Raw genomic sequence first — 25188 nt, forward strand, 5'->3', positions numbered from 1 at the left:
CAGGAAAACTGTCAACAGTCTAGGTGTCGATAGAAGATAGAATGCTGTAAACACGGCTAGCTTCCACCTTGACCTAACTGAGCGTCATGGTTTGGGTCAATTATATTGTTTATCCCCCCCTTAGAATTCATGCATTCTTTTCTCGGGTGAATAGTATAGTAGTTGAAATATACCCGGGGAAAAACCTCGCATGGAATAAAACAAAGAAGGTCAAATGTACCAAGACTTTGTAAAGAACGCGATACACTTGATACAGGCAATCCACATGCAAAAATATAGAACAATCTACAGAGGGGGGTTGATTGCAAAGCCTTATGATGTCATTATGTATTTGCGAAGACTAAACCTGTAGAGGGTATGCGACCTGGATCTCCCACACAATGGTCCGGATAAGAAGAATATTGCCCTCTATTCGTTAATAATTTATGATCTCTTGGCGTGATAAAGATGGGGGACTGTTGTAAAGCCCAGGTTAGTACACTGGTTTCATTAGTTCCAAACAAATATGCCTGTTTTAATCGTCAAGACCGCTCGCCCTCGCGTAACCCATACAATGTTATTGTGGACGAATACACAGCCAGTTACACCCTGTGGACAATGCCAGTGAATATACTTCAATAATGACGACGTGTAATATGGTAATTTTGTCTTGGTGGGGCACCTCAAAGGTGTTAAATGTCTACGATTACACTAGCACGGTTATATGCTAGTTGATTTCCTTCGCCATTGCCAGGCTTTACGGTAAATTGTTGTATGTCCGCGCTTGTGTCAAAAGAGAATGTGACGACATACCGAATGAATCACTGAATCAGCTGTGCGTGCGTTGTGTCATACCAAACCAGGTCATCTGTGGAGAGAGGATCGTCGCGTCGTAAAACCTCTCAATGTATGTCTGGCTTCGCGATGAATCAAATTTATTCAAACACTACATTGATGATAATGACTTTCATTAATGTTTTTGCTTATGGCAGGTACATTTCTTTCAAAACAAACCATATTTATATTTGCGCAATATATTGCATAATCCTGAGTTTCGGCGAAAACGGCATTTCAGTTTAGAATAACATGTTGGGACGACCCATTGCCTAATTGGATATTAAAAAAACCCCATATCATCCAGCCATCCACATGATCCAGGGCCTGAATTTTTCTAAAGAGGTGTCACTTCTAAATTTAACTTGAAACATCATCTCTGACATCTGATACTTACAGTTACAGTAATTAAAAGAGCAACAATAAATATATATCTAGATCTATCAAACAACTCTCTGTGTATGGGCAATGAGAATTTCAGTACAATACTACTTCTTGCGACCTTTGAAAATCTTATTTAGGACACTATCATTTATTTTACTATGAACTGTGTACATGTATACAATATAAGATAGCTATTATGTATGTAGTAGGCAAAAAGAAGAAATGTTGGCCAGAACCAGAAATAATGAATAGAACCTGCTACTCTCCCTGCCTTTGAATCAAAGTTTGATCTCTAGACAGATGCACTACCAACTACTACCAAGGCTGATGTCTAAGGACTCGACCACATTACAAATCAGCAAAATATTGAAATATCAAAATAGATATACAATGCAAGGCCACTATAAAATGTGTGTTCTTTTTTAACAGAAAATAGAGATTATTTTGTGATCTTTCTTAAACATATGACACCCATTTATATATCAAATTTGTTCTTTGGTGCTCACGATACATAATAATCTAATATGCTCAAAATTGACAAATTTTCTCTTAAACCTCAGTGCACTAGCTGGAACTGGGACATATTTTTTGTTCATCAAGTAACCAAAGAAACATTCACAAAAAAATTGGTCAATTACTTATATAAAAAACATTGTATCTGTAAATTAGTGGTCAATATTATCCATAGGTGGTGTAGTGACAAGTTTAAATCTTGAGTGACAGCTTGGTTTTAAATCCGTTGCCATGTTAAAACTGCACTAGTTTGAAATTGTAGCATTTTTTGATCAGACAACCACAATATGGTTAAAATACTAATAATTCAAGATTGTCCATGTTAATCAGTGGTCAATCATATCCATAAATAGTGAAGTGACATGCTGAAATCATGATCGCTGTTGAGGGCACTAAGTTTTGGGTGTGGACCCAAAAATCAATTTTATTTTATTTATTGTACCATATCATGTATACAGCTACAAAAATTATGTTCACCCACCGGTAATTCAATACTGTTCAGGATGTAACACATTAATATTACGAGTAAATTATACATTATCTACTAAAATATCTTCCAAATAAAATATTCAAGTTACAGTTAGTGTAGTCTTGCTGCTAGACGTTTGGGCTTTCTTCCGATACAATAAACGAACAATAGCGATGTTTGGTCATATGTCGTATTGTATCGAAAGAACATCCGAGGTCTAGCAGCTAGACAACAGCTAGTGAAGCTTTAATTTAATCTGTCACAAGTATCTGGTATTATTTTCCAATAGTTTATATGCAGAAAAAGTATATTCCCGGTACTCATTAAGGGTTTAAAGTTACTATGAGTCAAAGCCCCTGTCTGTCACTATAAATAATAAAAAATTATTGCAACCATAGAAAATCATTTAAATTTATCCAGCTCATAAACAAAGAAACATATTGGGAATGATTTATTTTGAATGTACTCTCTCTCTCTCTCTCTCTCTCTCTTTCTCTCTCTCTCTCTCTCTCTCTCTCTCTCTCTCTCTCTCTCTCTCTCTCTCTCTCTCTCTCTCTCTCTCTCTCTTTTTTTTTTTTTTTTTTCTCTCTCTCTCTCTCAACTCTCTCTCTCTCTCTCTCTCTCTCTCTCTCCCTCTCTCTCTCTCTCTCTCTCTCTCTCTCTCTCTCTCTCTCTCTCTCTCAGGGTACAGTTGTGCTTCAATGTCACTGCCCTTTTTTCAAATTCAGATGAAAATGATAATTTTAATGCTACCATACTGGTATTTACTGTAACCCTGAAAACAATAATGGATGTGATAAATATGTATTCATGTTAATTGAAGGAGATTTTAGACAAAAATAGCAAGAAAGCCATCCATTACTGTAACCCTGAAAACAATAATGGATGTGATATGTATTCATGTTAATTGGAGGAGATTTTAGACAAAAATAGCAAGAAGGCCATCCATTTTACTACTACCAGAGAATAGTACATTGTGTAATTGAAGTATTTGCCTTGAATTGCCTTGAGACAGAAATAACCTGGGAACAAACATCTTTGTTTTCACAAATCATTGTTTACAAATTTTTATTCAGATCCCATAATTGGCAACCTTCTGAAAAAGTACTAAGTGAACGTATATATTTTCACTACTAGAAAATTTTGTGACTTTACAGTCTTCAGCTAGATCTCAAAGAGCAATTTTTACTAAATTCCAGACTGGTATATTGTACTCATGTAGTGGAACTAAGGCATACTAGTCTCTATTTATTTTTTGAGTTTTTGTTTTCCAGTGAAATAAGCAAAATTTCCATGTTTACCGTGTACAACAACTGATATTACTTGTATGTGTACTGTAAAGGAATGGGAGGAATAGAAAGACATGGAATGTTGAGGTCAGACACTCTTGCACCATGTTCTTTTATGACATGGAAAATTGATTTGTAAAATAAAAAAAAAATTATCAAAAAGTATGGAACATACAAATATTTTGGAATAAATCGCTTTCTATAAAGTTGACTTAGTTACAGAGGACAAACACTACAGAAATGGAATGTGATAACTGGAAACTCAAAACTCAAAATAACAAATTCTGTCCTTCAGATTTTGTGTAGGAGTATGAAGAATGTACAAAAATTCTAAGTATTGACAAAAAGTAATTCTATAATAGGTTTTATGAAGGATGTTCAGATACTTTTCTTGTTTTTACAATGTAGTTTTAACATTTTTTGAAAATCACATTAGTTACCATGCCAATTGTTCCGTAAACAATGTTTGTTTGAAATGATGATAAGCATTTTTGAAACTGCCCACCTTGATTGATGCAGGCTACTCTCAGCCCTGAGAAACACAACAATACTTTTTACACTGTAAAGCCCAGCAATCCTGTATTGCCTTTGCTATAAACAGATAGCATTTCTGTACCAACTGAAGTGATGCAATGACAATAAATGAGATTTGTAAATTCACTCTAGTCTGATAGTATAAATAGTGAACCTGTTAATTAAGCTTTCGCTTGATAGGGAGAGTTAGTGTACTATGATACATTTAAAAAATAAAGTGATAAACTTTGTGGGCAACTTGATCATTCCACACCTCATGAAATAGGGAATATTTTGTAATAGAAAATCAGTATTATACTATCATACAAGTGTTATCGTTACTATTCTTTGCTTGATTCCTGGAGTGTCAGCCTTGCAACATTTTTCTTATGTCCCCCCCCACCCCCCCACCCCCCCACCCCCCCACCTAAAACTAAAATTTTTGTTTCACTAGTCTTAAGTTTTAGTTTCAAATTCATACTTTTCAAATTCATACATAACAATTAACACTGAACCCACGAGGGATGGCCCTCACTGGACTTCTTGGGAGACAAGTGTTTAAATGCTTAAAGAACTATCCAGTATAAATAAAGATTATTATTATACTTTGATAAATATTTCAGGAGTCTTGGTGTGTGTGTGTCTGTGTGTGTGTGTGTGTGTGTGTGTGTGTGTGTGTGTGTGTGTGTGTGTGTACAATAGTACTATAATGTGTGTGTGTGTGTGTGTGTGTGTGTGTGTGTGTGTGTGTGTGTGTGTGTGTGTGTGTGTGTGTGTGTGTGTGTGTGTGTACAATAGTACTATAAAGTCAAAAACCATGGGCAGATATTGGAGTGAAATGTGTATGAAAATTTAGTTAATTTGGATGCCTTGTTGGTGGATTGTTGGTAAAGTGATATAAGAAAAGAATTAGAAATTCAGTGAAAGTAGTTTTTGGTCTAACACTAGATGGATTATGGATGGAGAACATGAAAAGATTAGGTGATAAGGCTAAGCTGTTGACCCCCACATGGAAATCTGAATCAGTTCAAAATTGATTTGCCTGGACCATGAGGTCATTTTTTGCTTGCAAACTATCATCCATATCTTATTTATGTTACTGAGTACTTTGCAATTCATCATCATTTGTTTGCTTGATAGCTCAATACTTGTTCTGCAGTTCTATCGCCCAAAATGAATATAGCTCAGTCATCATTATCACAATTATTGTAGATGAAGGGCTTTTTCACTTTGACTTTGCCTTTGTCTTCATCTATTACATTGCTGTTCAGATTCTAGCTGGCATCTTTGAGTGAGAACTAAGCTGCTGAGCTCAGATAGCTCTTGTTTGACAAATGTTGTCAACAAAGAAGTTAAGAAGTTAGTCATATAATCAATGTTGAATGAATTAATACTCATCATAGCAGTGTCCATCACTTTGCGACAAAATTACATCAAAAGTAAACCAATAAAAAAATTGTTGTATGGGGATAGGATGGAAAAGTGACTCGATTCAAATCCATGTATTTTCTTTTGGGGTCAGAAAATGGCTTTTAGTAGATTTAACTGTCATAATTAATTCAGTTTGAATCAGTTTCGAACCAATTCAGATAGGGACAGGCTAGCTATTTCAGGTTCTGGCAAAAGATTGCACAATATGCAAATTTTCTTTTACTTGAATGCGCTGGCTAAAGTTTCCTGTCAGGCAGTGCATGCACATAGACACACTATAGAAACAAAATACCTATTTTTTTTGTTCTTAGGAGTCCTGGCATTCAGATTATTACAACTTTGATTTACATTTTATTTAATTTCCAACACCTTTTGGCAGATTATTACAACTTTGATTTATATTTCATTAGCATATTTCCCCCCTCTTTTAGGCACAATGCTGTTGTTGTTCCCGTGCTTGTTCATGCTGCTGTGCCAGTTGTACACCAATTCGAGAATCCACAAGCACTCGTATAATGTACACACTGTATTTATCTGTTGGTATGGCAGTAGCTTGTGCAATGTTATCAACAACTGTTGAGAGAAAATTTATGGAAGTAAGTGCATGTTGGTGAAATTATCTGAATAACAGTAAGTTGCCTAACATTGCAACTGCCACAATATGGAAGCTGTTGCTGTTGTCGTCTTTATTCCATGTTTTAATTTCATGCGTGGGAGTGTCATTTGGACAAACTAGTCGATATAGTAGGGGTTCAACTGCGGCTTCTATGAACAGTTCTGTAGATTCAGTTATGCATTAATTGCTGTTTATGGACTGCGTTTTTTGAAGGACATGTGATGGTGTGAGAATAAGAGATATTGATTGTGCCAAAAAATTAAGTTACAATGATCAAATTAAGAGTCTAGTGAAATCAAATGGCACAGAAGAAACAGTTCATTTTTATAAGTAACTTTAATACAATGCATATAATTCCCAGTTTTACAGAATATTTCCAGTGCACTGAAGTGCATATAATAGACCTGTTGCCGGTTCCAAGATGCATTGTGCATCTCTCCATACAATGCCATGTATTGTGTACGCACTGAGGGGTTTGCACGTGCTACTCAGGGGGATGTTTGTCACATGATGATACCCTGGGTTTACCAATAAAATCCCACTGTCATTGATGGCGCTCAGTCTTTGTCCTATAAAATCACCCATAATTAAAGAGGTCAACATGTCTTACCATCATTTCCTAATGAAAATGTTATTTCAAATGCAATAAAGACAAAACAAGACTAAATCTAACAACATAAGCGACGCCCTCTCGTGCAATGCATCTTGGAACCAGAAAATCAACTGTTGTCACTTGGTATAGGAACATGTGTCCTTTGTGTTCAAACAATTGATTTATATCCATTGTAAGATTGTATTGCCATTTATTTTGATAAGTAAATAGTAATTACAATTATTGAGATTGGTGCTAATTATGCAACTAAAATAATTGCAGACATTTAATGATAAATCTAGAAAATTCTGTACATATTCTTGATAATTATCATTGCTATTATAAAATAAAATCGTTATCAAATTATTATTTAGACAGAGAATATCTCCCAACTTTGTGAAGGCATTGACGCTGGTGAAAACTGTATGGATATATTTGGATACATGGCAGTCTACAGAATCTGCTTCTCCATGGGAGTGTTTTATCTTGTTTTGATGATTTTTACTCTTGGTGTTTCAACAAGCAAATCCTTTCGAGCCGGACTTCACAATGGGTAGGTAACAATAGTAGTAGATTAGATGAAAAGTTGGTGTGATCTTTACTTTTGTTTAAGATGTGGTGATCAGACCCTAAAAGACAAATTCAGTACATTTTGAAAGTGCTTGGCTGATAAGGCTAGTACTCAAGTTGTAGATATTAAATATGGGAGCCACAATTGCACCATATCCATCACATCTATAGATCACAATTACATTATCTTCAATATATCCAACAAGATGTATCTAATTTGAAATAATGCAATTGTATCATAAATATGCAAGCCACAAGAATTTATCTGTGGAAAACATATGTTTTGATTTCATGAAATTCAAACCTATCATACATCATTATCATGTGCCGTCTTTCTCAGGAAGGTTGGCTATCACAATCCTCCACTTCCATCTGTTCTGTGCTGGTTTCACCAGGTCTTCATGTTTTGTCATTTCAGTCCATTTTGTTGTCAATGCTGTTCTTGGTCTTCCCCTATATCTTTCCCTTCAATTAGACTTTCTAGTAGTGGTTCATTGTCTTGTCTGATCATATGGCCAAAATAGGCTACTTTCCTCTTCTTGATGGTTGATACAATATATCGTACCATATTCACTAAACTAGGAACTTCATTTGTTATCTTGTCTTTCCAGGATAATTGTTATCGTCTGCTGTATGCCCACATCTCAAATGCTTCCTGTTTGCTTAGCAATGTTTATGCCAATTTTATTAAGGTCCGATGTTTCACATCCAATGTGAACAATATATAGCACTGTATGATTCTCTTCCTTGTTTTGACACTTAGGCTATATTTGATGTCAAATTTGTTTTCATCCAAAGTGTAGACATACCACATCTGTGGTTAAAGGTACCTCAACACATCAATTCTCTCCACCATTTTCAGCTTCACATTTTCCATCACATGTTATGATCTGGCCCAATCTACCTGTTGTATGTCTGTTAATTCCATCTATATTTATCTATTGATTCTGATTTATTATCATGTTTATTTATCATCATAAGCTTACTCCATTTTCTCAGCATTCATTTTCATTCCATACCTCTTTCCTGTGTTCTGTACATCATTCAGTATATCTTGTAAGTCTTATTCTGTTTCAGCAATCAGTGCAGTGTCATCTGCATATCACAAATTGTTTACCACCATGCCACAAGTCATATATTTACCATTGTTATTCATTTCCTGCATATCACAGACACTTTTTAGTATTTTATTTGTTGCCACTAATTTCTTTTAAATCACTTTGAATCCGTGTCCAAACTATGCAGCTTTGCCACATATCCATGGGTGCAATCTTTATTTTGATCATTATTGAATTGCACTGAATTCAATCGTATTGAAATTTATTTCCCACAAGAAAGAAAAGAAATACAAATAGCTAGTAAACAAGTAATAAACATAAATGTGACATTATTGTGATAGCTAAGGGAATATTGTGTTTCTTTCACAGGTTTTGGCTTTTTAAATTTCTCATCCTTCTTGGTCTCTGTGTTGGATCATTTTACATCCCACAAGAAGATAAATGGGCAGTTATTGCCATGTATATTGGGTTTGTTGCTGGGTTCTTATTTATACTTATACAGTTGATACTTTTAGTGGAGTTTGCATACTCCTGGAACAAAGATTGGTGAGTATATATAGTGTAGATTTTATAAGAACTTTTTTTGTATCAAAAGATGAATTTTATTAAAAATTGGATGATTTTACAGAAATCGATGATTGGTATTATATAATTGCATAATTCATTAAGTGTCAAGCAAATTAATGCAAAGCTTAAGATAACTGGAAGTCATTGGTGAAGTGTATAGTTGCATTTAAGGATTTGTTTTTTGAGCAGCACCAGAGGATAACGCTCTTGTGGAAATATGGCTAATACTGTACTTGAAAAACACATTGCAGTGAACAAAGACACATATATAGTCAATTAATATATTTTTGTGATCTCCATGTTTTAAGGTCTACCAAGGCAGACAGCAACAAGTGTTGGTATTTAGGTATGTAGTAAAATTTTTGACATACTTCACCACATAAAACCCTCATTAATACATAATATATGCACATCTTTGCTTGCATCACCGTGCATAATATTGCACTGCAGTTCAATATTCAAGACATTGTATTCTGTATGCAAATGAGCAAATGTTTTGTATACAGGAAATCACAATGAAATTTGCTGATTCTTATGTGTAAAATATCACATTTAAACCCTGACAATCAATCACTGTGACTTGGTTTGAAAGAGAGCACAGTGTATATCTGAAAGCAAGAAATGGCAATGCAGTTGTCTGTTATGAACATTATGAATTCATTACAACAAAGGGAGGTGTGGTACTCATAGGAAATACAACTTGGTACTAACACACTCTGTGTATTTTCATTTATTAGCAACCCTAACTGTGAGATGTTGTGTTGTGAAAGGGGTTGACCAATGTGTGAGACCACCCTGTCATGACATACCTTTATACAACAGAAACCCATGATGCATGAGTGCCAAAAATGCTACATCAAAAATTGATATCATACTCATGCACTTATTCTTTATTATGATCTTATTTGAGCATTTATTTTGAATTATTCCATCACTGCAAGATACCATTATGTAAATTAGTCAGTAATTATGGAAGGAACATCTATATCTGTTTCTCTTCTCTCTATCTTACAGCACTTGTTATCGTCACACTGGGTATTTTTGCAATTGCCGTAGCTGGTTTTGTCTTCCTTGTTATTTACTTTACAAGAAATATTGAGGGGTGCTATTTGACTAAAGTTTTCATATCTGTGAATGGTATACTTTGTGTTGTTATGTCGTTTTTAACAATCTTTCCACCAATACAGAAAGGTTAGTAATAATACATATGTAGAATGTCAGTTCCTGTAATATCACTAACACCACGGTTACCCCTGACAAACAACCAATGTGACCTGGTTTAAATGTGAATTTGAGTGTATACTGTGAGTGCAGTAAAATGGTATATGGAAGTGAATAATTTGTTTTTTTCATTTATAAAAGTATGCCCATCGACAGACCATGTTCATAGCAACAGCAAAAAACCAACAGCCAATTATTACATGTAAGATAACAGAAATGAGGTGCAGTCAAACATTTAGGTGTAAACAAATGTGCAGAGCAACCATAGACACATCCATAGCAGTAACCAAGCAACAATGTTTTGTGCAAAGATAATAACAGTGATGGGTATGAATCAACTTACCAAGACAAAATGATGTTCTACCAATCAAAACTTCTGAAAATATCAAACTTTCAATACCTATATTGTGCTTGAAATCCATTGGCACTAATTTTGATAAATGGTGGTGTTTGGTTAGGCAAACCTTTGCTAATAACTGCCTTGTGTAAGTTATACAAAGTCCTGAAAACTGAGAGATTGACTTTACTTGTTTTGCTGTTTGATGAGCATTTTTGTGTGGGGCCAAGGTACTGTTGGTGCCCAGGTCAAATCTTGACATGACCTAGTCACTTCATTCAATCTTTGCATGGAGGAGATATGCTTTTGGGTCATTTGAATGTCATAATAACAAAACTAGAAATATATCTATCTATGTTAAGCAAATCAACGTAATGATATAACACACTGCCATCTTCATCATTGAAATAAACTTCATAATTATAAGTTATAATAATAATATCATAGCTTGAATTGATATTATATTTGTGGCTAATGCTTATTTTATCAGTCAGATTTCTTAACTTGTATTTCCACCATCAGTTATCTAACAGAAATGATCTGTGTATGTATGTATGTATGTATGTATGTATGTATGTATGTATGTATGTATGTATGTATGTATGTATGTATGTATGTATGTATGTATGTATGTATGTATGTATGTATGTATGTATGTATGTATGTATGTATGTATGTGTGTGTGTATGTGTGTGTGTGTGTGTCTGTCTGTCTGTCTGTCTGTCTGTATGTCTCTGTGTGTGTATGTATGTATGTATGTATGTATGTATGTATGTATGTATGTATGTATGTATGTATGTATGTGTGTGTGTCTGTCAGTGTGTGTGTGTGTGTGTGTGTGTGTGTGTGTGTGTGTGTGTGTGTGTGTGTGTGTGTGTGTGTGTGTGTGTGTGTGTGTAAAAGGTTGATGGATGAAAAATAGATATCACATATATGATAATTGTACCTAATTTACTTTGCAGCTCAACCCAAAGCCAATTTACTACAGGTAGCCATAGTTTCAGTATATGTTATGTATCTTACTTTTGCTGCAGCATCTAGCATGCCTGACTTAGTTGGTAAGTAATCCAGTGCATTTCATAATATTTTCCATTAGCTATTTTTGTTAAAGGGCGATTATAAAGCAGGGAAAATGTTCCTCAGTACTTTTACCAGGGTTCCCAAACAAAATCATTGTAGATTGTATGGGAAACTACATGTATGTGCAAGTTTTACCCATTTCCTCCTTCTGTTACTGGGGTTTTCCCAACCTTCACGAAAAACACTGCATAAGGATGCAGAGAAGAATCAAAGAAGGACAAAGGAGAGAGAAATAGGGAGGAATGCAGTGAGCAAAGTTGTAGATAATCCTGCTGTGTCTGTTAGTTTGGCACCATATATAGTATATGCCAGTGAGACTAATACATATTTTCATGGTGTAATACAACAAAGTTGTAGGCTGGGATGAGTTGTGTAGTCTGAAAAACAAATCGACTAACTTCAAAATTCTTACTGACAATATTTGATATACAAACTCTGTTGAACCACAGTTAATTTTTTAAAGTCTTGCTTTCACTGTGGGATGCATGGATACTGCATCAGAAGGCTTATGCAAATTTAGGAATTGTTCACAAATTTATCCCTTAGTGGTTCACCAGACAGTGATCAAAATATAAGAACTTGGCATGGTAACATTTTGCCAAGATAGTTTTGCGTACATTGAAACAATGGGTGATGAAAAAATAGAAACTGCTGTTGGGCTTTCTTAACAATATTATCCACATTTTTCTCAAACTTTAAATTCTTCAAAATAAGTGGATTAAGAAATGAAATGTGTGAATGTTTCAACATTTCACATTGCTTTGCTGTGAATTGATGGAGAATACAATCATTCTAAATCTACTGTAGTGAGTTCCTTGATCTTGTGTTCATTCAGTGTTCTTTTTCCTAATCAGAGCGTGAACCTGTCGGCTTCAACCAAACCTCAAATCAAACCATCTATCAAGAACGAGTCACTTCATGTGTACCTTCAACAACAGCCTTTACAGTCAAGTACAGAGAGTTGATAACAGCAGTTGTTGCGGCAATGTTTTTATTTGTCAGTGTTATTTATGCAAGGTAAGTTAAAGTTTGTATCGTGTTTCTAAATTTCTATTAGTTACAGCTCAATTTATTTGCCCAGTTGTCTGAGACACACTGATAATTGCACAAGCCAGAAATAATGACAATTGTGAATGTTGAATAAATTCTTTATCAGAGACTCTAAATTAAAAAAATATTTAAAAATGTAGCATTTGAGAAACACAACAATTGGATTTACAACATAGTTCAGACAAATCTAGTTTGATTGTAAGAAGAAACTGTATATAATAATTCACTGCATATTTGCTTCCTCAGAATATCTGCATTTATACACATTAGTTTAAATTCACTTTAGATTCTCGTTGTTTGCCAAAAAAATTTTTGTTATGATATTTTGAGACCCTTTAAGTGCTTGTTGTTTGCCAAAATTTCTTTTGGTATGATGTTTTGAGGCACAAACAATATACTTTATGATACTATGAATGCTCTTGTGTTCCATTACGATACTGAGAATAATTATAATTTAGATACCTTTTGGAACAAACATGATGCTGTACATGTGAAAGGTGTACCGCAGTTTCGGCCATATCTCATGGCTGTGATTCACCACATGTACAGCATCATGTTTGTTCCAAAAGGTATCTTAATTTTGATTATTCTCAATATACTTTATGGTTGCTAATTGAATTATACATAATTTTAAATTTGAAAAAAAAAATTATGGTAACCTAGCAAACCTTATTTTCGTTCATAATAGAATTATAATTATCAGTAATTAAGCCACCCTAGCAATTCTTATTTTCATTAATAATAGATTTACGATAATTATTCTTTACGACGACCTTGAAATTCTTATCTTCATTTATAATAGATTTATGATTACCCACCCAGGAAGATCTTGTTTTTGGAAAATAATTAGATTGTGATTATATGAATTCATTGATATCCCACCTAAGGATATGTATTTTGGATAACACTAGGAGACCTAGTCTGTTCAGTATTCCTTCCTGCTCACGTTGTCTTTTGAGTGATACATTGCTTAAAATAAAACCTACCTCTGATTCTTTGTTGTCTACATGTATCTCTATCCAGCGTTCGTTCTGCTGAATCTCTTCATAAAGCTCAGCATCAGAAAAGATGTGTAACTCAACCAGATGTAAGATTCCACAATCCATTTAATTTGTTTCAGTGTCTTTGATGTTCAGTAATGTTTGTGTTTATTAGCATGAATGGCTTGTTGCTAGCTTTTGCAGTACATTAAAACTCAGATATCGCTATTAACCTAGCATATTGCATGACTTTTTATCAACATGCTTAGATCTCCTAATACAGTATGGTGATTCTTTAGATATATGTTGCAAACATTGCTGTATGTATGTATGTATGTATGTATGTATGTATGTATGTATGTATGTATGTATGTATGTACGTACGTACGTACGTACGTACGTACGTACGTATGTAAAGAGAAGGATATTTGTCATTAATATACAGAACTATAGCTTTACAATCAGTGCCTTCAAGTTCAACCCCTTCTTGCAAGGGATTACATTTCTAGATATTTTTTATGTGAAAAATCATCAGCAAACTTCTTGTATTCTTGGACTAGTTGTCCTTGAAAAAAGACCATCCCTTGACAGGCTGGTTTCCTTGATGTTAGACCAGTCATTTCTTGCACCTAGTTAGTCCCTGCTGGACAAAGTCCGGCCGGGGACTTATGGATTGGGTTCCGCCTGTCTGTGCATCCGAAGCCGTTTCTTGGAGATGCCTGGACCGATTTTTTTCAAACTTGGTACAGGGGCATCCTCTCAACTAACCAAGTTAATGCATACAATGTATAGTATAGTATAGTTAAGTTTATATCATTATTGTTTTTGTCTTAATTACATGATAGTTCATTTAGTTTTTCAGTGTTCTCTGCCTTTTGCTGCTGCTTTAAACAGAATCCATTGTGATATTATGTTTAAACATCTGATTTGATAAATTGGAGTGCGGGTTTATTAAACCAGTATTTTTTTCATTTATTCACCCAACCCAACCCCAACCCCTCCACTCCAAAAATAAATTAAAATAATATGGTTAACTTTACCGATTGGAATCATTCTGACATGACCGTTACAATTTAATGATTAAACGTGAATGTGACAATGTCTAATATAGCCATAGACTGAGAGAAACATCATGTCACTCATTGGCCCTCATTGGCCTCCTCTCTGTGTGAGAGGGGTTGACTGAAATGTGAGGGCGCCTGTCAAAGCATACGTTACAGATATGACTATTACAACTGAGAAAACAAATTAGTCTTTATGAAAATCCTTTGTTAGATCTACAACCCGGTGAAATTGTTTATGGCATCCTGATAAGACATTCGTACATTTGATAATTAAAAGCATGGAAACAAATTTCACATTAAACTTTTCTATAAATTGTAAAAGTCATGGTGGACTGCTACATTGTATGTATAGTTTCTTCACAAACTGCTGTCTTATATCTCTAAGACTTGTATTCCATCAATTCTCGGTACCTGCAATAGTATTTATAGCTCATGTTAGAAGATCAAAATAGAATGACAAGGTCGACTTACACCCATAGTAATGCATATGTATAGCGTATGTAGCGGAAGTTATGGTGTTGACTAGGAAATTGAAAGTTGAATTGAATCTGTGCTATAGGTTACCAGAGATATAAATATACATTTGATTGAATTGTTGTAGGAAGTGGATACTTGGACTTTAATTACCTGAGTTCAATAAATCAAGGGTAAAATCTAAAATAAAATAAAATAAAAAATCTAATTGATGATTAAAGTAGGCCAAAAATAGAGAAGGATGTCGATCTAGACTTTCTTCTAGCACTCCTTCAAAAGGAAGGAAGTAAGTATAGGTTAGGCCAAAAAAAAAATATATCTGGTTCTGGTCAGCGCTCGCGTGCCCTGAATACCCTCGTGTCGATCCTTTTTTCCCGATAATTTTTGCTTTCCCGTTCCTTATTTATTCCTGATATCAGGAGAACAAGCAGCTGAAATCTACCCTACATGCCAAGACTGCTTAAATACAAAGCCTAAACTGCTTTGAAGAAAAAAGAAGTTTTTCAAGAGATAAATATGATAGAACAGAGTATGTAAAGTGTCAAAAAAAATGTGTATTTACTAATTTCCAAAAAAAAAAAAAAAAATTAGGAAAAAAAAAAATTTGCATCATTGTACCACTTTAGAAAGTTTACCCTGACCAGAACCAGATATTTGGCCTTACTTCTAAAGGTCTGCACCTGACAGTATGGTTTTGAGAATTAAATAGTGGGCCAGGTTGATACACATGTACATGTAATTACTAAGTCCAAGTGTACACCATGTTTGTCACTGTAAGTTGAATAGCACGTACTCTCACTAAAGAGTGAAGATGGCTGCATTGTTGAAAAGTACGAACATGATAATTCAGTCATCAATTGATATGCAAGCATATAAATTGAATTAATCCTATTATTCACTTGTGTATTTTGTCAGCCATCATATTCAACTTTTTGATTTCTGGGAATAAATGATGACAGTAAGTTCAATAATTTACAAGAAACAAAAAATTCAATAATGGAAATCTTTCATGTTTAATTTGCCAAAGCGATCACCTATAAGAATGAAAATTAATAACATCTTATATTAGTTAATGTTAATTACGTCTTATATTTTTGTAATGTCAATAATTTTTCGGACCTCTTGCCAAAATGTAGTTGAAAAGATAAAATGCTGAGCACTTCATACATTAATGCTAGCCTACCTGTAGTCTTGAAGGACTGACGTCTACTACTCTATTTCACCTATCCTAACTGCCACTTTGATATTTTGAATTTTCACTCATCCTTCTTGTCTATTGTTTTTTACAATTGCTAGTATTTCCCTGGCATTCCTTCAGAGAATCTGATTGGTCGAATATACAATAACACATATTTAAAATTGTAATTAGACATAAATTGCAATCAGGTCACATGATGAGGCCATAATTAGGTATGTGCATCAGAGGTTTTATGGGACACAGATTCTATTATTTTCTGATTTGTTAATTGTCACTTTGTATGTGTTATGAGTGGCAGGGCAGGGCAGGGCTTATTACCAGCAGATCTAAGGACTGCTTGTAGACCTGGAAGGACAAGCAAAAATGCAAAAACTCAAACCAACGGTTACGATAGCTGAAATAGTGTAGTAGCATTAGTCCTTCAAGTCTACAGGTAGGCTACAGTTAGGATAGCTGAAATAGTGTAGAAGCATTTGTTTTTCAAGTCTACAGGTACGCTGCAGTTAGGATAGCTGAAATAGTGTAGTAGCATTAGTCCTTCAAGTCTACAGGTAGGGTACAGTTAGGATAGCTGAAATAGTGTAGTAGCATTAGTCCTTCAAGTCTACAGGTAGGCTACAGTTATGATAGCTGAAATAGTGTAGTAGCATTAGTCCTTCAAGTCTACAGGTAGGCTACAGTTAGGATAGCTGAAATAGTGTAGTAGCATTAGTCCTTCTAGTCTACAGGTAGGCTACAGTTAGGATAGCTGAAATAGTGTAGTAGCATTAGTCCTTCAAGTCTACAGGTAGGCTACAGTTAGGATAGCTGAAATAGTGTAGTAGCATTAGTCCTTCTAGTCTACAGGTAGGCTACAGTTAGGATAGCTGAAATAGTGTAGTAGCATTAGTCCTTCAAGTCTACAGGTGGGCTACAGTTAGGATAGCTGAAATAGTGTAGTAGCATTAGTCCTTCAAGTCTACAGGTGGGCTACAATTAGGATAGCTGAAATAGTGTAGTAGCATTAGTCCTTCAAGTCTACAGGTAGGCTACAGTTAGGATAGCTGAAATAGTGTAGTAGCATTAGTCCTTCAAGTCTATAGGTGGGCTAGTATTAATACTTTGTTCACTGTTATGTGTAACAAGTGACATGGAACAAAGTGTGAAAGATATGATACAGCTATTGATTAGCACATGTTAATTAATACCGAAGAACATTTATAGAAACTTGTACATTATAGCAATGAAAGAATTGTCTTAATTGTTTCAACATTGCAAGTTTGAAGATACGATTTACCCTGCCTTCTGTCCATAAAGTGTTATCTTTGCCACAGATTCTTCCAAATTCTACATATAGGAAATGATCAGGATAATTGTTTATTCATTTCCCTCAGGCTAGGTTTAAGACTATGTGTTCCTTCTTAATCTATAGATTTATTGGTATTCTTTTAGCATTTGATAAATTTCCTGAGTTGTAAAATCATGAGGAATTGACAATTATCTTTAAAATGCCATTTTTGATCCAAAAACTTTAACTCAAAACCTACTGAGCAGATTGGACTGAAATTTGGTGGGATTGTTTTTAGGGATGTGTAGATGACGAGTTGTTAATAATATGATGATCCCATCAGTGATCAGACTTTTTGGCAAAATAATTTCAATCCAAAAGTACCGGGACTGAAATTTAATGTAAGTTTATCGTTTCAGAAAGAATTTATAGAATTCAAGACAGATCTATTCTCCAGAGCCTAACTGCACAGCATCTTTGAACTTCAAGGAAACTGGCATTTTATATAAACTAATTGATTGATTGACTGATTGACTAATTAGATTGCTTGTTTTTGTCAGTACTAATTCTCTGCACATTGTCACATGAGTGTAAGAAGGTCATATCTGCTATATAAATTATATAGCAGACACGACCTTCTTGCACTGTGACATATTTGTTGATCAATTGGTTGCTGTTTTCTCAAGTCATATTACTGTCTGTTTTGCATCAATTTCATTCTGCAACTTCGGAGTTAGGACAATTTAAAACTGGAAATGACCAGCATTTTACACCTTTTAAGGAACTGATAAAATCTATTCAGCTATATTTCTATATTCCTCTTCCAATCCCAGTAGTGTTGATAGATTTAGAATGTCTATGTTTTCATTTGCATGTGGTTTTTTTTGTTTTTTGTTTCAGCATTCATACTTCAAACAAATCAGATATATTTCGGTTTCACATCATCTCTCCAAAAAGGAGTTTAGCTGAAAGCCCTGATTCTGATGTTTCTCCTAGTGTGAGTTTATTTTTTTTTCATACATAGGTATTCAAAAGTGTGACCACAAAGCAGCAAAAGAGCAGGGAATAAACTTAAAAGTGTATGCAAAGTAACCTAATTATGCATGCAATTGCATCCATTGAATATGCAAAATCAATCAATTTCGTTGTGTTGTACATTCAGCATGGCTTCTTATCACTAATTTGATAAGGTTACCCATAAGTAATGCTGCAAATGATGTCTTTGTGGATATTGGTTTTGTTTTGTTTTGTTTTGTTTTGTTTTGTTTTGTTTTGTTTTGTTTTGTTTTGTTTGTTGTGTTGTGTTTTGTTTTGTTTTGTTTTGTTTTGTTTTGTTTTGTTTTGTTTTGTTTTGTTTTGTTTTGTTTTGTTTTGTTTTGTTTTGTTTTGTTTTGTTTTGAAAGATTTATCCTGTTCATTATTACATGTACTGGTATACTATTACATGAAGTAAGCTTATATAAAGCCACAGACAAGGAAAAGATATGATACAAGAAGTCTTAACTATGATACCCACGCAGTTAATTATTTCAACCATCAAACCAATCTAATGAAAATATATTTTATAGACTCACTTGCATTGATACTGTGGTTACAAATTTAGAAGTCCAGATTTTGGACTAACCTTATACACTTGTGGCCCATTAGAAATCACAGAAAAAGAAGAAAAGGCGAAAACAGAAAAAGAAGAGGGAAGGTATAGGTAAGTTGGGTATTGTTGTTGAAATATTTCTTGCGCCTGATTTTAACTTATCTGGTATCGGTTTACTTTGCTATATTTTCACTCATGTATGAATATTAAAGGTACTGTAGACACTAGAGGTATCATCTATGTAACAAATAGCTCCTGTCCCACTCTATGAATAAACATTATCTGAAGAATCATTATCTAAATGTAAAATTGTTCAATGCAAGGATGATGCAAAGTAGATACTTGAAAGGGTCTTATTTAGTCACACTGCTACAGTACGTTCTCTCATAAGATTTTTATCTACTTCTTTAAGTTTTTACTGTTACAGTAACTGATAGATATATAGCTATTCTAATAATGTGCAGGAACTAATCTAAGGAACTTCCATCATGTCTTCCCTGTAATATGAGAATTTGATTCTATTTTGTACAACAGACGTACCGATATTTCAATTTCTTCTTGATTTTAGAAACAGAAGAGGATGAAGGAAGCATTCAAGAATCAAGAGGCAAGTTTGCCATTTCCACTAAATTCAGACTTCTTAAATTTCAATATTACTGTTACATATTGCTTGTTGTTGGAAGAACACAATGCGTTGATGCACACTGTTTCCATTCAAATATTTAATAACTAAAACAACATTAAAAGATTACTCTTGATCAAACTTTTGAATATATAAAGCTGATGATGCTCCAATTATGGTTTTCAACTGTGTCGGCCAAACATGCAAACAAAGACCAATTCATGAAATGTTGCTGTGCCTGTAATCATGAGGAACTTGCAACAGTGTTCCACATTAACCACTGAAAATGTAGACTGTTGTCATCCTAGATATCTTTGAATATTCCTCTGTAGAAATTGTTCAAAACTGGTACCAACTGAAAATTTACAGAAACCAAAACCTAAATTAATGGTTCTGTATGGTTACATATATATGTAATGAACTGCCAAACTTTGAGAAATTCAAATAAAAATTTTCTTACAGATGTTCATGTAGAAACTGGTGGACAGAAGTTGATTCGTGATGAAATGGATTGTACAATGTACAGTTATTCCTTCTTTCACTTCGTTTTCTTCCTGGCATCATTGTACATAATGATGACGTTAACGAATTGGTACAGGTAAGTGTAGCTACGTTGTTTTCTTCCTGGCATCATTGTACATAATGATGACGTTAATGAATTGGTACAGGTAAGTGTAGCTACGTTGTTTTCTTCCTGGCATCATTGTACATAATGATGACGTTAACGAATTGGTACAGGTAAGTGTAGCTACATTGTTTTCTTCCTGCCATTTTGACCTGCTGTGTACTCACGGTGGTCACGTGACCATGTAATAGTTGATGGAACTATTTCCCTAGGGAAATAGTCATTCTATTTTCCTATCACGTGGCTGATTCTAGCGAATCATGGCACAGCATTATCAATAGGTATATTATAACATCATATATGACCTGGAACATATGTACATCTATAGAACAACCTTACAATTTCCGTAAACTAACATGTACATTGTTATATATTACAGACCAGAAGTTGCGTCACTAGAGAATCTGATCAAAACCATGGAATCAGTATGGGTGAGAATGGCATCTAGTTGGACCTGTCTCTTTGTGTATTTTGTAAGACTCCTGTGGCCTTTGTGTTGTTCAAAGAGAAAAAAGAAAAAGAGAAGACCAACTCAGGGTACATCTGTCTGAAAGCCAACTTAATATGATTTAAGCTATAGTCTTTGGGCAGTACTTTTTTATTTCAAGTAATGCACATAACAATATTGTTATATGCATGGTTTAATAATGTGAACAAATGAGAAAAACAACTCAGGGCACACTGGCCTTGAAAATGAATGGCCAGTCGCTGATAACACACACTCTTACAACACAATTAATGGACTTTATTATGAGGGCATCTTTCACAAATACAATTTCTCTGTGATAAAGTGTCTTGCTACCATGTATATTAAAATTCAAAACTTTTTAAGATAACGTGCTCTGTCCAATAATAGTTGTGAAAAAGATAAGCATTTCAGGAATGATTTATAAAATCAGGTTGATTTACCTAAAAGATGTGCACAACATGTATATGTTTAATAATGTACAATTTACAGTGTATGACACTCTACAGGCATAAAGTTACTAAGTGTAGTTTCTACATGGAGAACAACTATTTCATAATCCACCATTACAATAATTATTACAATCATGTTAAGAATATTACCAATCATAGTAGACTACTATATTCTTAGTGTTTCAGTGAATGTCATTGAAACATCACTAATTGAGTGTATGTACATATGTGTGTTTGTGTGTGTGTGTGTATGTGTGTGTGTGTGTCTGTCTGTCTGTCTGTCTGTCTGTCTGTCAGTCTCTATGTATATATACATACATACATACATACATACACACATACATACATACATACATACACACATACATACATACATACACATACATGCGTGCATGCTTGCGTATGTATGTATGTATGTATGTATGTATGTATGTATGTATGTATGTATGTATGTGTGTGTATGTATGTATGTATGTATGTATGTATGTATGTATGTATGTATGTATGTATGTGTGTGTGTGTGTATGTATGTATGTATGTATGTATGTATGTGTGTGTGTGTGTGTGTGTGTGTATGTATGTATGTATGTATGTATGTATGTGTGTGTGTGTGTGTGTGTGTGTGTATGTATGTATGTATGTATGTATGTATGTATGTATGTATGTATGTATGTATGTATGTATGTGTGTGTGTATGTGTGTGTGTGTGTGTATGTATGTATGTATGTATGTATGTATGTATGTATGTATGTATGTATGTATGTATGTATGTATGTATGTATGTATGTATGTATGTATGTATGTATGTATGCAAGTATGTATGTATGTATGTATGTATGTATGTATGTGTAACAACATGCATTGATGTTGGTAAATTGATATCTTAAATGTTTGTAAAACTGACAATGTGAAGTATTTTTAAATTCCAGAATCATATCTTCCATATGAAGCTTGTCAATTAGTTCCATCTGTCACAGCATTTTATCACAAAGAAAGAATTATTAATATTCCATGACAACACAACTATAGATTTGATATGTGTGTTTTGAAAATAAATGTGTTATAAGAATTTTTTATTGACATTCACTTCACTTTTGAATATCCTATAATCTATGAGATGTTCAAAAAATTCAAAAGAACATATCAGATAGTTTAATATACCCAAATCATCATTACAACTTTTAGGCAATTAGTTTAGAACTGTGAATTGTGGTACAAGTAGTCAACCATCATACAAGTTCTGCTTTTTAAAGAGAACATTACGTTCATGTGCAATCATATAGGCACTTTAAATAATATTGAACTATCTTTACTTTTATATTTTCATAGGATAGCTGAATATGTTTAGTATTTATTTATATGATAATTTATTTCTGAAACACTTAAGTTGCCACTCAAGGCAGAAAATTGATATATATATTACATACAAATGTAACTCATTTCCATTTTGGGGGGAGGTGGGAAGGGAAGGGGGGACTTAGCATTTGAAGAGTTGATATTTGATGATTCCGACAATGTAAAAATTCATATTGTCATGTTTACAATATATATAATGTAGTGACAAGTGTTGTCATATATGTGATAGAGATGTGAATACTAACAAACTAATTGCCAGTAGTGAGTTAATAATGGAATACGTTAAAAGTTAGTAATAGTTATAAACTTAGAAACTATATGGTTCCTGTTAAGTGCTGAGAATGCATTTGTATGTGGTCATATTTATCTCCCACAAGGTACAAACAACAGATGAAAAGTACAAAAGTTTAAGGACTCCGTGATATTTGACTTCATTGGCCCAAATCAAGCTCCTACACAGCGTAGCCCAAAAAACATCTCCCTACACCTACATTTGTATTTCCGCTTCTGGTTGAATATTATGGGATATCAATGCTTAGGAGTATGGGCCCAAATGTGCACTGTCTGGAAGGGTCATTCCACCTGTGCATCCATCATGCATCTGTCCTTCCTTGTAGAAATGCTGTTGGAGACACAAGTCTTGCAACCTTGACCAGAATGGCAAAGCAAATGCACAGTTTGCAAAATTGTTGTAAAAATTGACATTTTTGTTGATAACTCAAGAAGTTGCAAACATTGTGACCTAGTACTTGGGTCTGCACCCACTTGGGTATGATTATAGAAGCAAGCTTTATAAGCTTTTCAGGGCAAACACTGATGTTTCACCTTGATGTATATTAAAAGATCAAATTGCAAGTTCCACAATAAGTTTGGATCAATGAATCCTTTCTGATATTTTGAATTGTTATTATGTAAAGCGAACTTCAAGTAACGAAGTTTCTTAACTATTTTAACTATTTCAGTGACTGTGTAGAACTTTGATTACAATAATTAATAAATAAGTGACTGTGAATTAATGATGATCACAGTTTTCCTGAAATAAATTACTGTATTATAAACTGAATGTTTGAAATCAGGTCAAAACTTACATAGAAATGTATGTTTTCATTAATTGAGTTGAAGACTGATATTATGTGATTTACAAAATTTCATTGGAAAAATACAAGTGTTTATATCATTCATACAATATATTTGTATCAATGCAAGTTTGAAACATTTTGTTACATTTACATATAAGTAACAATCTGATTAAAATCCGATGTAGATGTCGGCTAATCGTTCATTGTTATTTTTACCTTGGTATTTTTGCTTGATTTGACCTGCCTATTACATCTTAACGATTTCCTCGTGGTGGTCGTCTCCTCTACATCAGATTTTAATCAGATTGATATTAGTAATAAACTTTTTTAAAGTTAGTACTTGTTGAAGTTCACACTTATGTAAGGCCAGTTATCAAAAGTCTTATATTTTCAATTTATAGCAGAACTAAAGGTACAATAGTGCTATAGGCTTGGTAAAATGTCTTTGTCTGTCTGTTTTTTCTGTTTATGCAATATAAACCATCAATAAATTGGCACAAATGTGGCTAGCAACCAAGACCTTGCCATAGCAACAACAACAGTAATAGTGTACATGTTTTTGTATACTGAAAATAAGAGGAATTGGTAGCCAAGTGAATAAACACAACTATATACCTAGCAATAAAGACTATACCAATTTTAGCAGCCAAATGCCGGTTGTCTTTTGCTAAGATACAATTGTGAGGTGTACTCAAGTGAATGAGCATTCAGAAATTGATGTGAATTTGCATAGCACCATAAGAAGCGACTAACAATATCGTTTGCAAAGTTATGCAGTTGTACTACAATGCCATTGGCTGTATTTTATATCAATATAACAGCTGTAAATTTGTTTTTAAGGCAACGTCCAAATAATTATTCATGACACAAACTTACAAAGGATATGGTATATGTATTAAGTTTTACTAACTTTTTTCTTGAATAAATGATTTAAAGACTCAAAATTTCACTGAAAATTAGTTTAGCGCAATCAAATAAAGAATGAGTTGTATACTATGTAATGGGTAATGATCAAAAGGAGGGCTACAGAGCAGATATTGCACCAACAGAATGTGTAGGTAAGTGCACTATCTGCAAAGCTCGCCCAAGTCAAGTTCATTAAGCAGCTTACACCACCACATTCACACCATTTATGTGTTTGAAACTGAGTTTGAAATTGAAATTGAAATTGAAATTTATTTTCCACAAAATAACTTGGCATACAAATATTAGAGAAGTGAACATTAATATCCAAAACAAAAAACGATTTAAGGTTGTGGGTGAGACTAGAAAGTAGTTTTAAGAAAACTAATGGAGCCTAGCCACTCCATTTCAAAAGTGTCAATTGCATATCATACATTTTGCAAACTTATTATTAAAGATAAAATTTCTCGGCCCAATATAGTTAAAAGCAGCTAAATAACCCCATCAAAGAATCATCAAGCCACTGAATGTGTTTGGAAGTTTATGATTTTTGAATGGCCATCAAAAGACACCAGTGTGTGGTCACAAATTAGCCAATCGGTTTTGAG

The 25188-nt window shown here is 33.9% G+C and overlaps 1 protein-coding gene across 2 annotated transcripts; it reads left to right on the forward strand.

The window, feature by feature from the left end:
- The first annotated feature begins 339 nt into the window (after positions 1-339).
- On the forward strand, positions 340-21438 carry LOC144443734 (serine incorporator 5-like). 2 transcript variants are annotated; one of them, XM_078133277.1, is made up of 13 exons: positions 340-471; positions 5844-6008; positions 6995-7173; positions 8618-8794; positions 9124-9161; positions 9830-10006; positions 11336-11431; positions 12308-12470; positions 13527-13590; positions 19134-19188; positions 19646-19684; positions 20162-20297; positions 20704-21438. In XM_078133277.1, exons 1-13 carry the CDS (start codon positions 448-450, stop codon positions 20873-20875), a joined length of 1485 nt encoding a protein of 494 aa, XP_077989403.1. In that variant the 5' UTR covers positions 340-447; the 3' UTR covers positions 20876-21438. The 2 variants fall into 2 exon arrangements, with proteins under 2 accessions (XP_077989403.1, XP_077989401.1); XM_078133275.1 differs by lacking the exon at positions 13527-13590 and adding an exon at positions 18387-18483.
- Positions 21439-25188: the final 3750 nt, after the last annotated feature.

The sequence above is a fragment of the Glandiceps talaboti genome, chromosome 12 (genome assembly GCF_964340395.1).
Source record: "Glandiceps talaboti chromosome 12, keGlaTala1.1, whole genome shotgun sequence".
NCBI lineage: Eukaryota > Metazoa > Hemichordata > Enteropneusta > Spengelidae > Glandiceps > Glandiceps talaboti.

Bases quoted from the DNA above. Each gene is read 5' to 3' on its own strand.
- LOC144443734 (XM_078133275.1), top strand. From the start codon at position 448: ATGGGGGACTGTTGTAAAGCCCAG. The intron at 6,009-6,994 runs GTAAGTGCATGT...ATTATTATTTAG, and splicing joins TTGAGAGAAAATTTATGGAA to ACAGAGAATATCTCCCAACT. The intron at 8,795-9,123 runs GTGAGTATATAT...CCATGTTTTAAG, and splicing joins TACTCCTGGAACAAAGATTG to GTCTACCAAGGCAGACAGCA.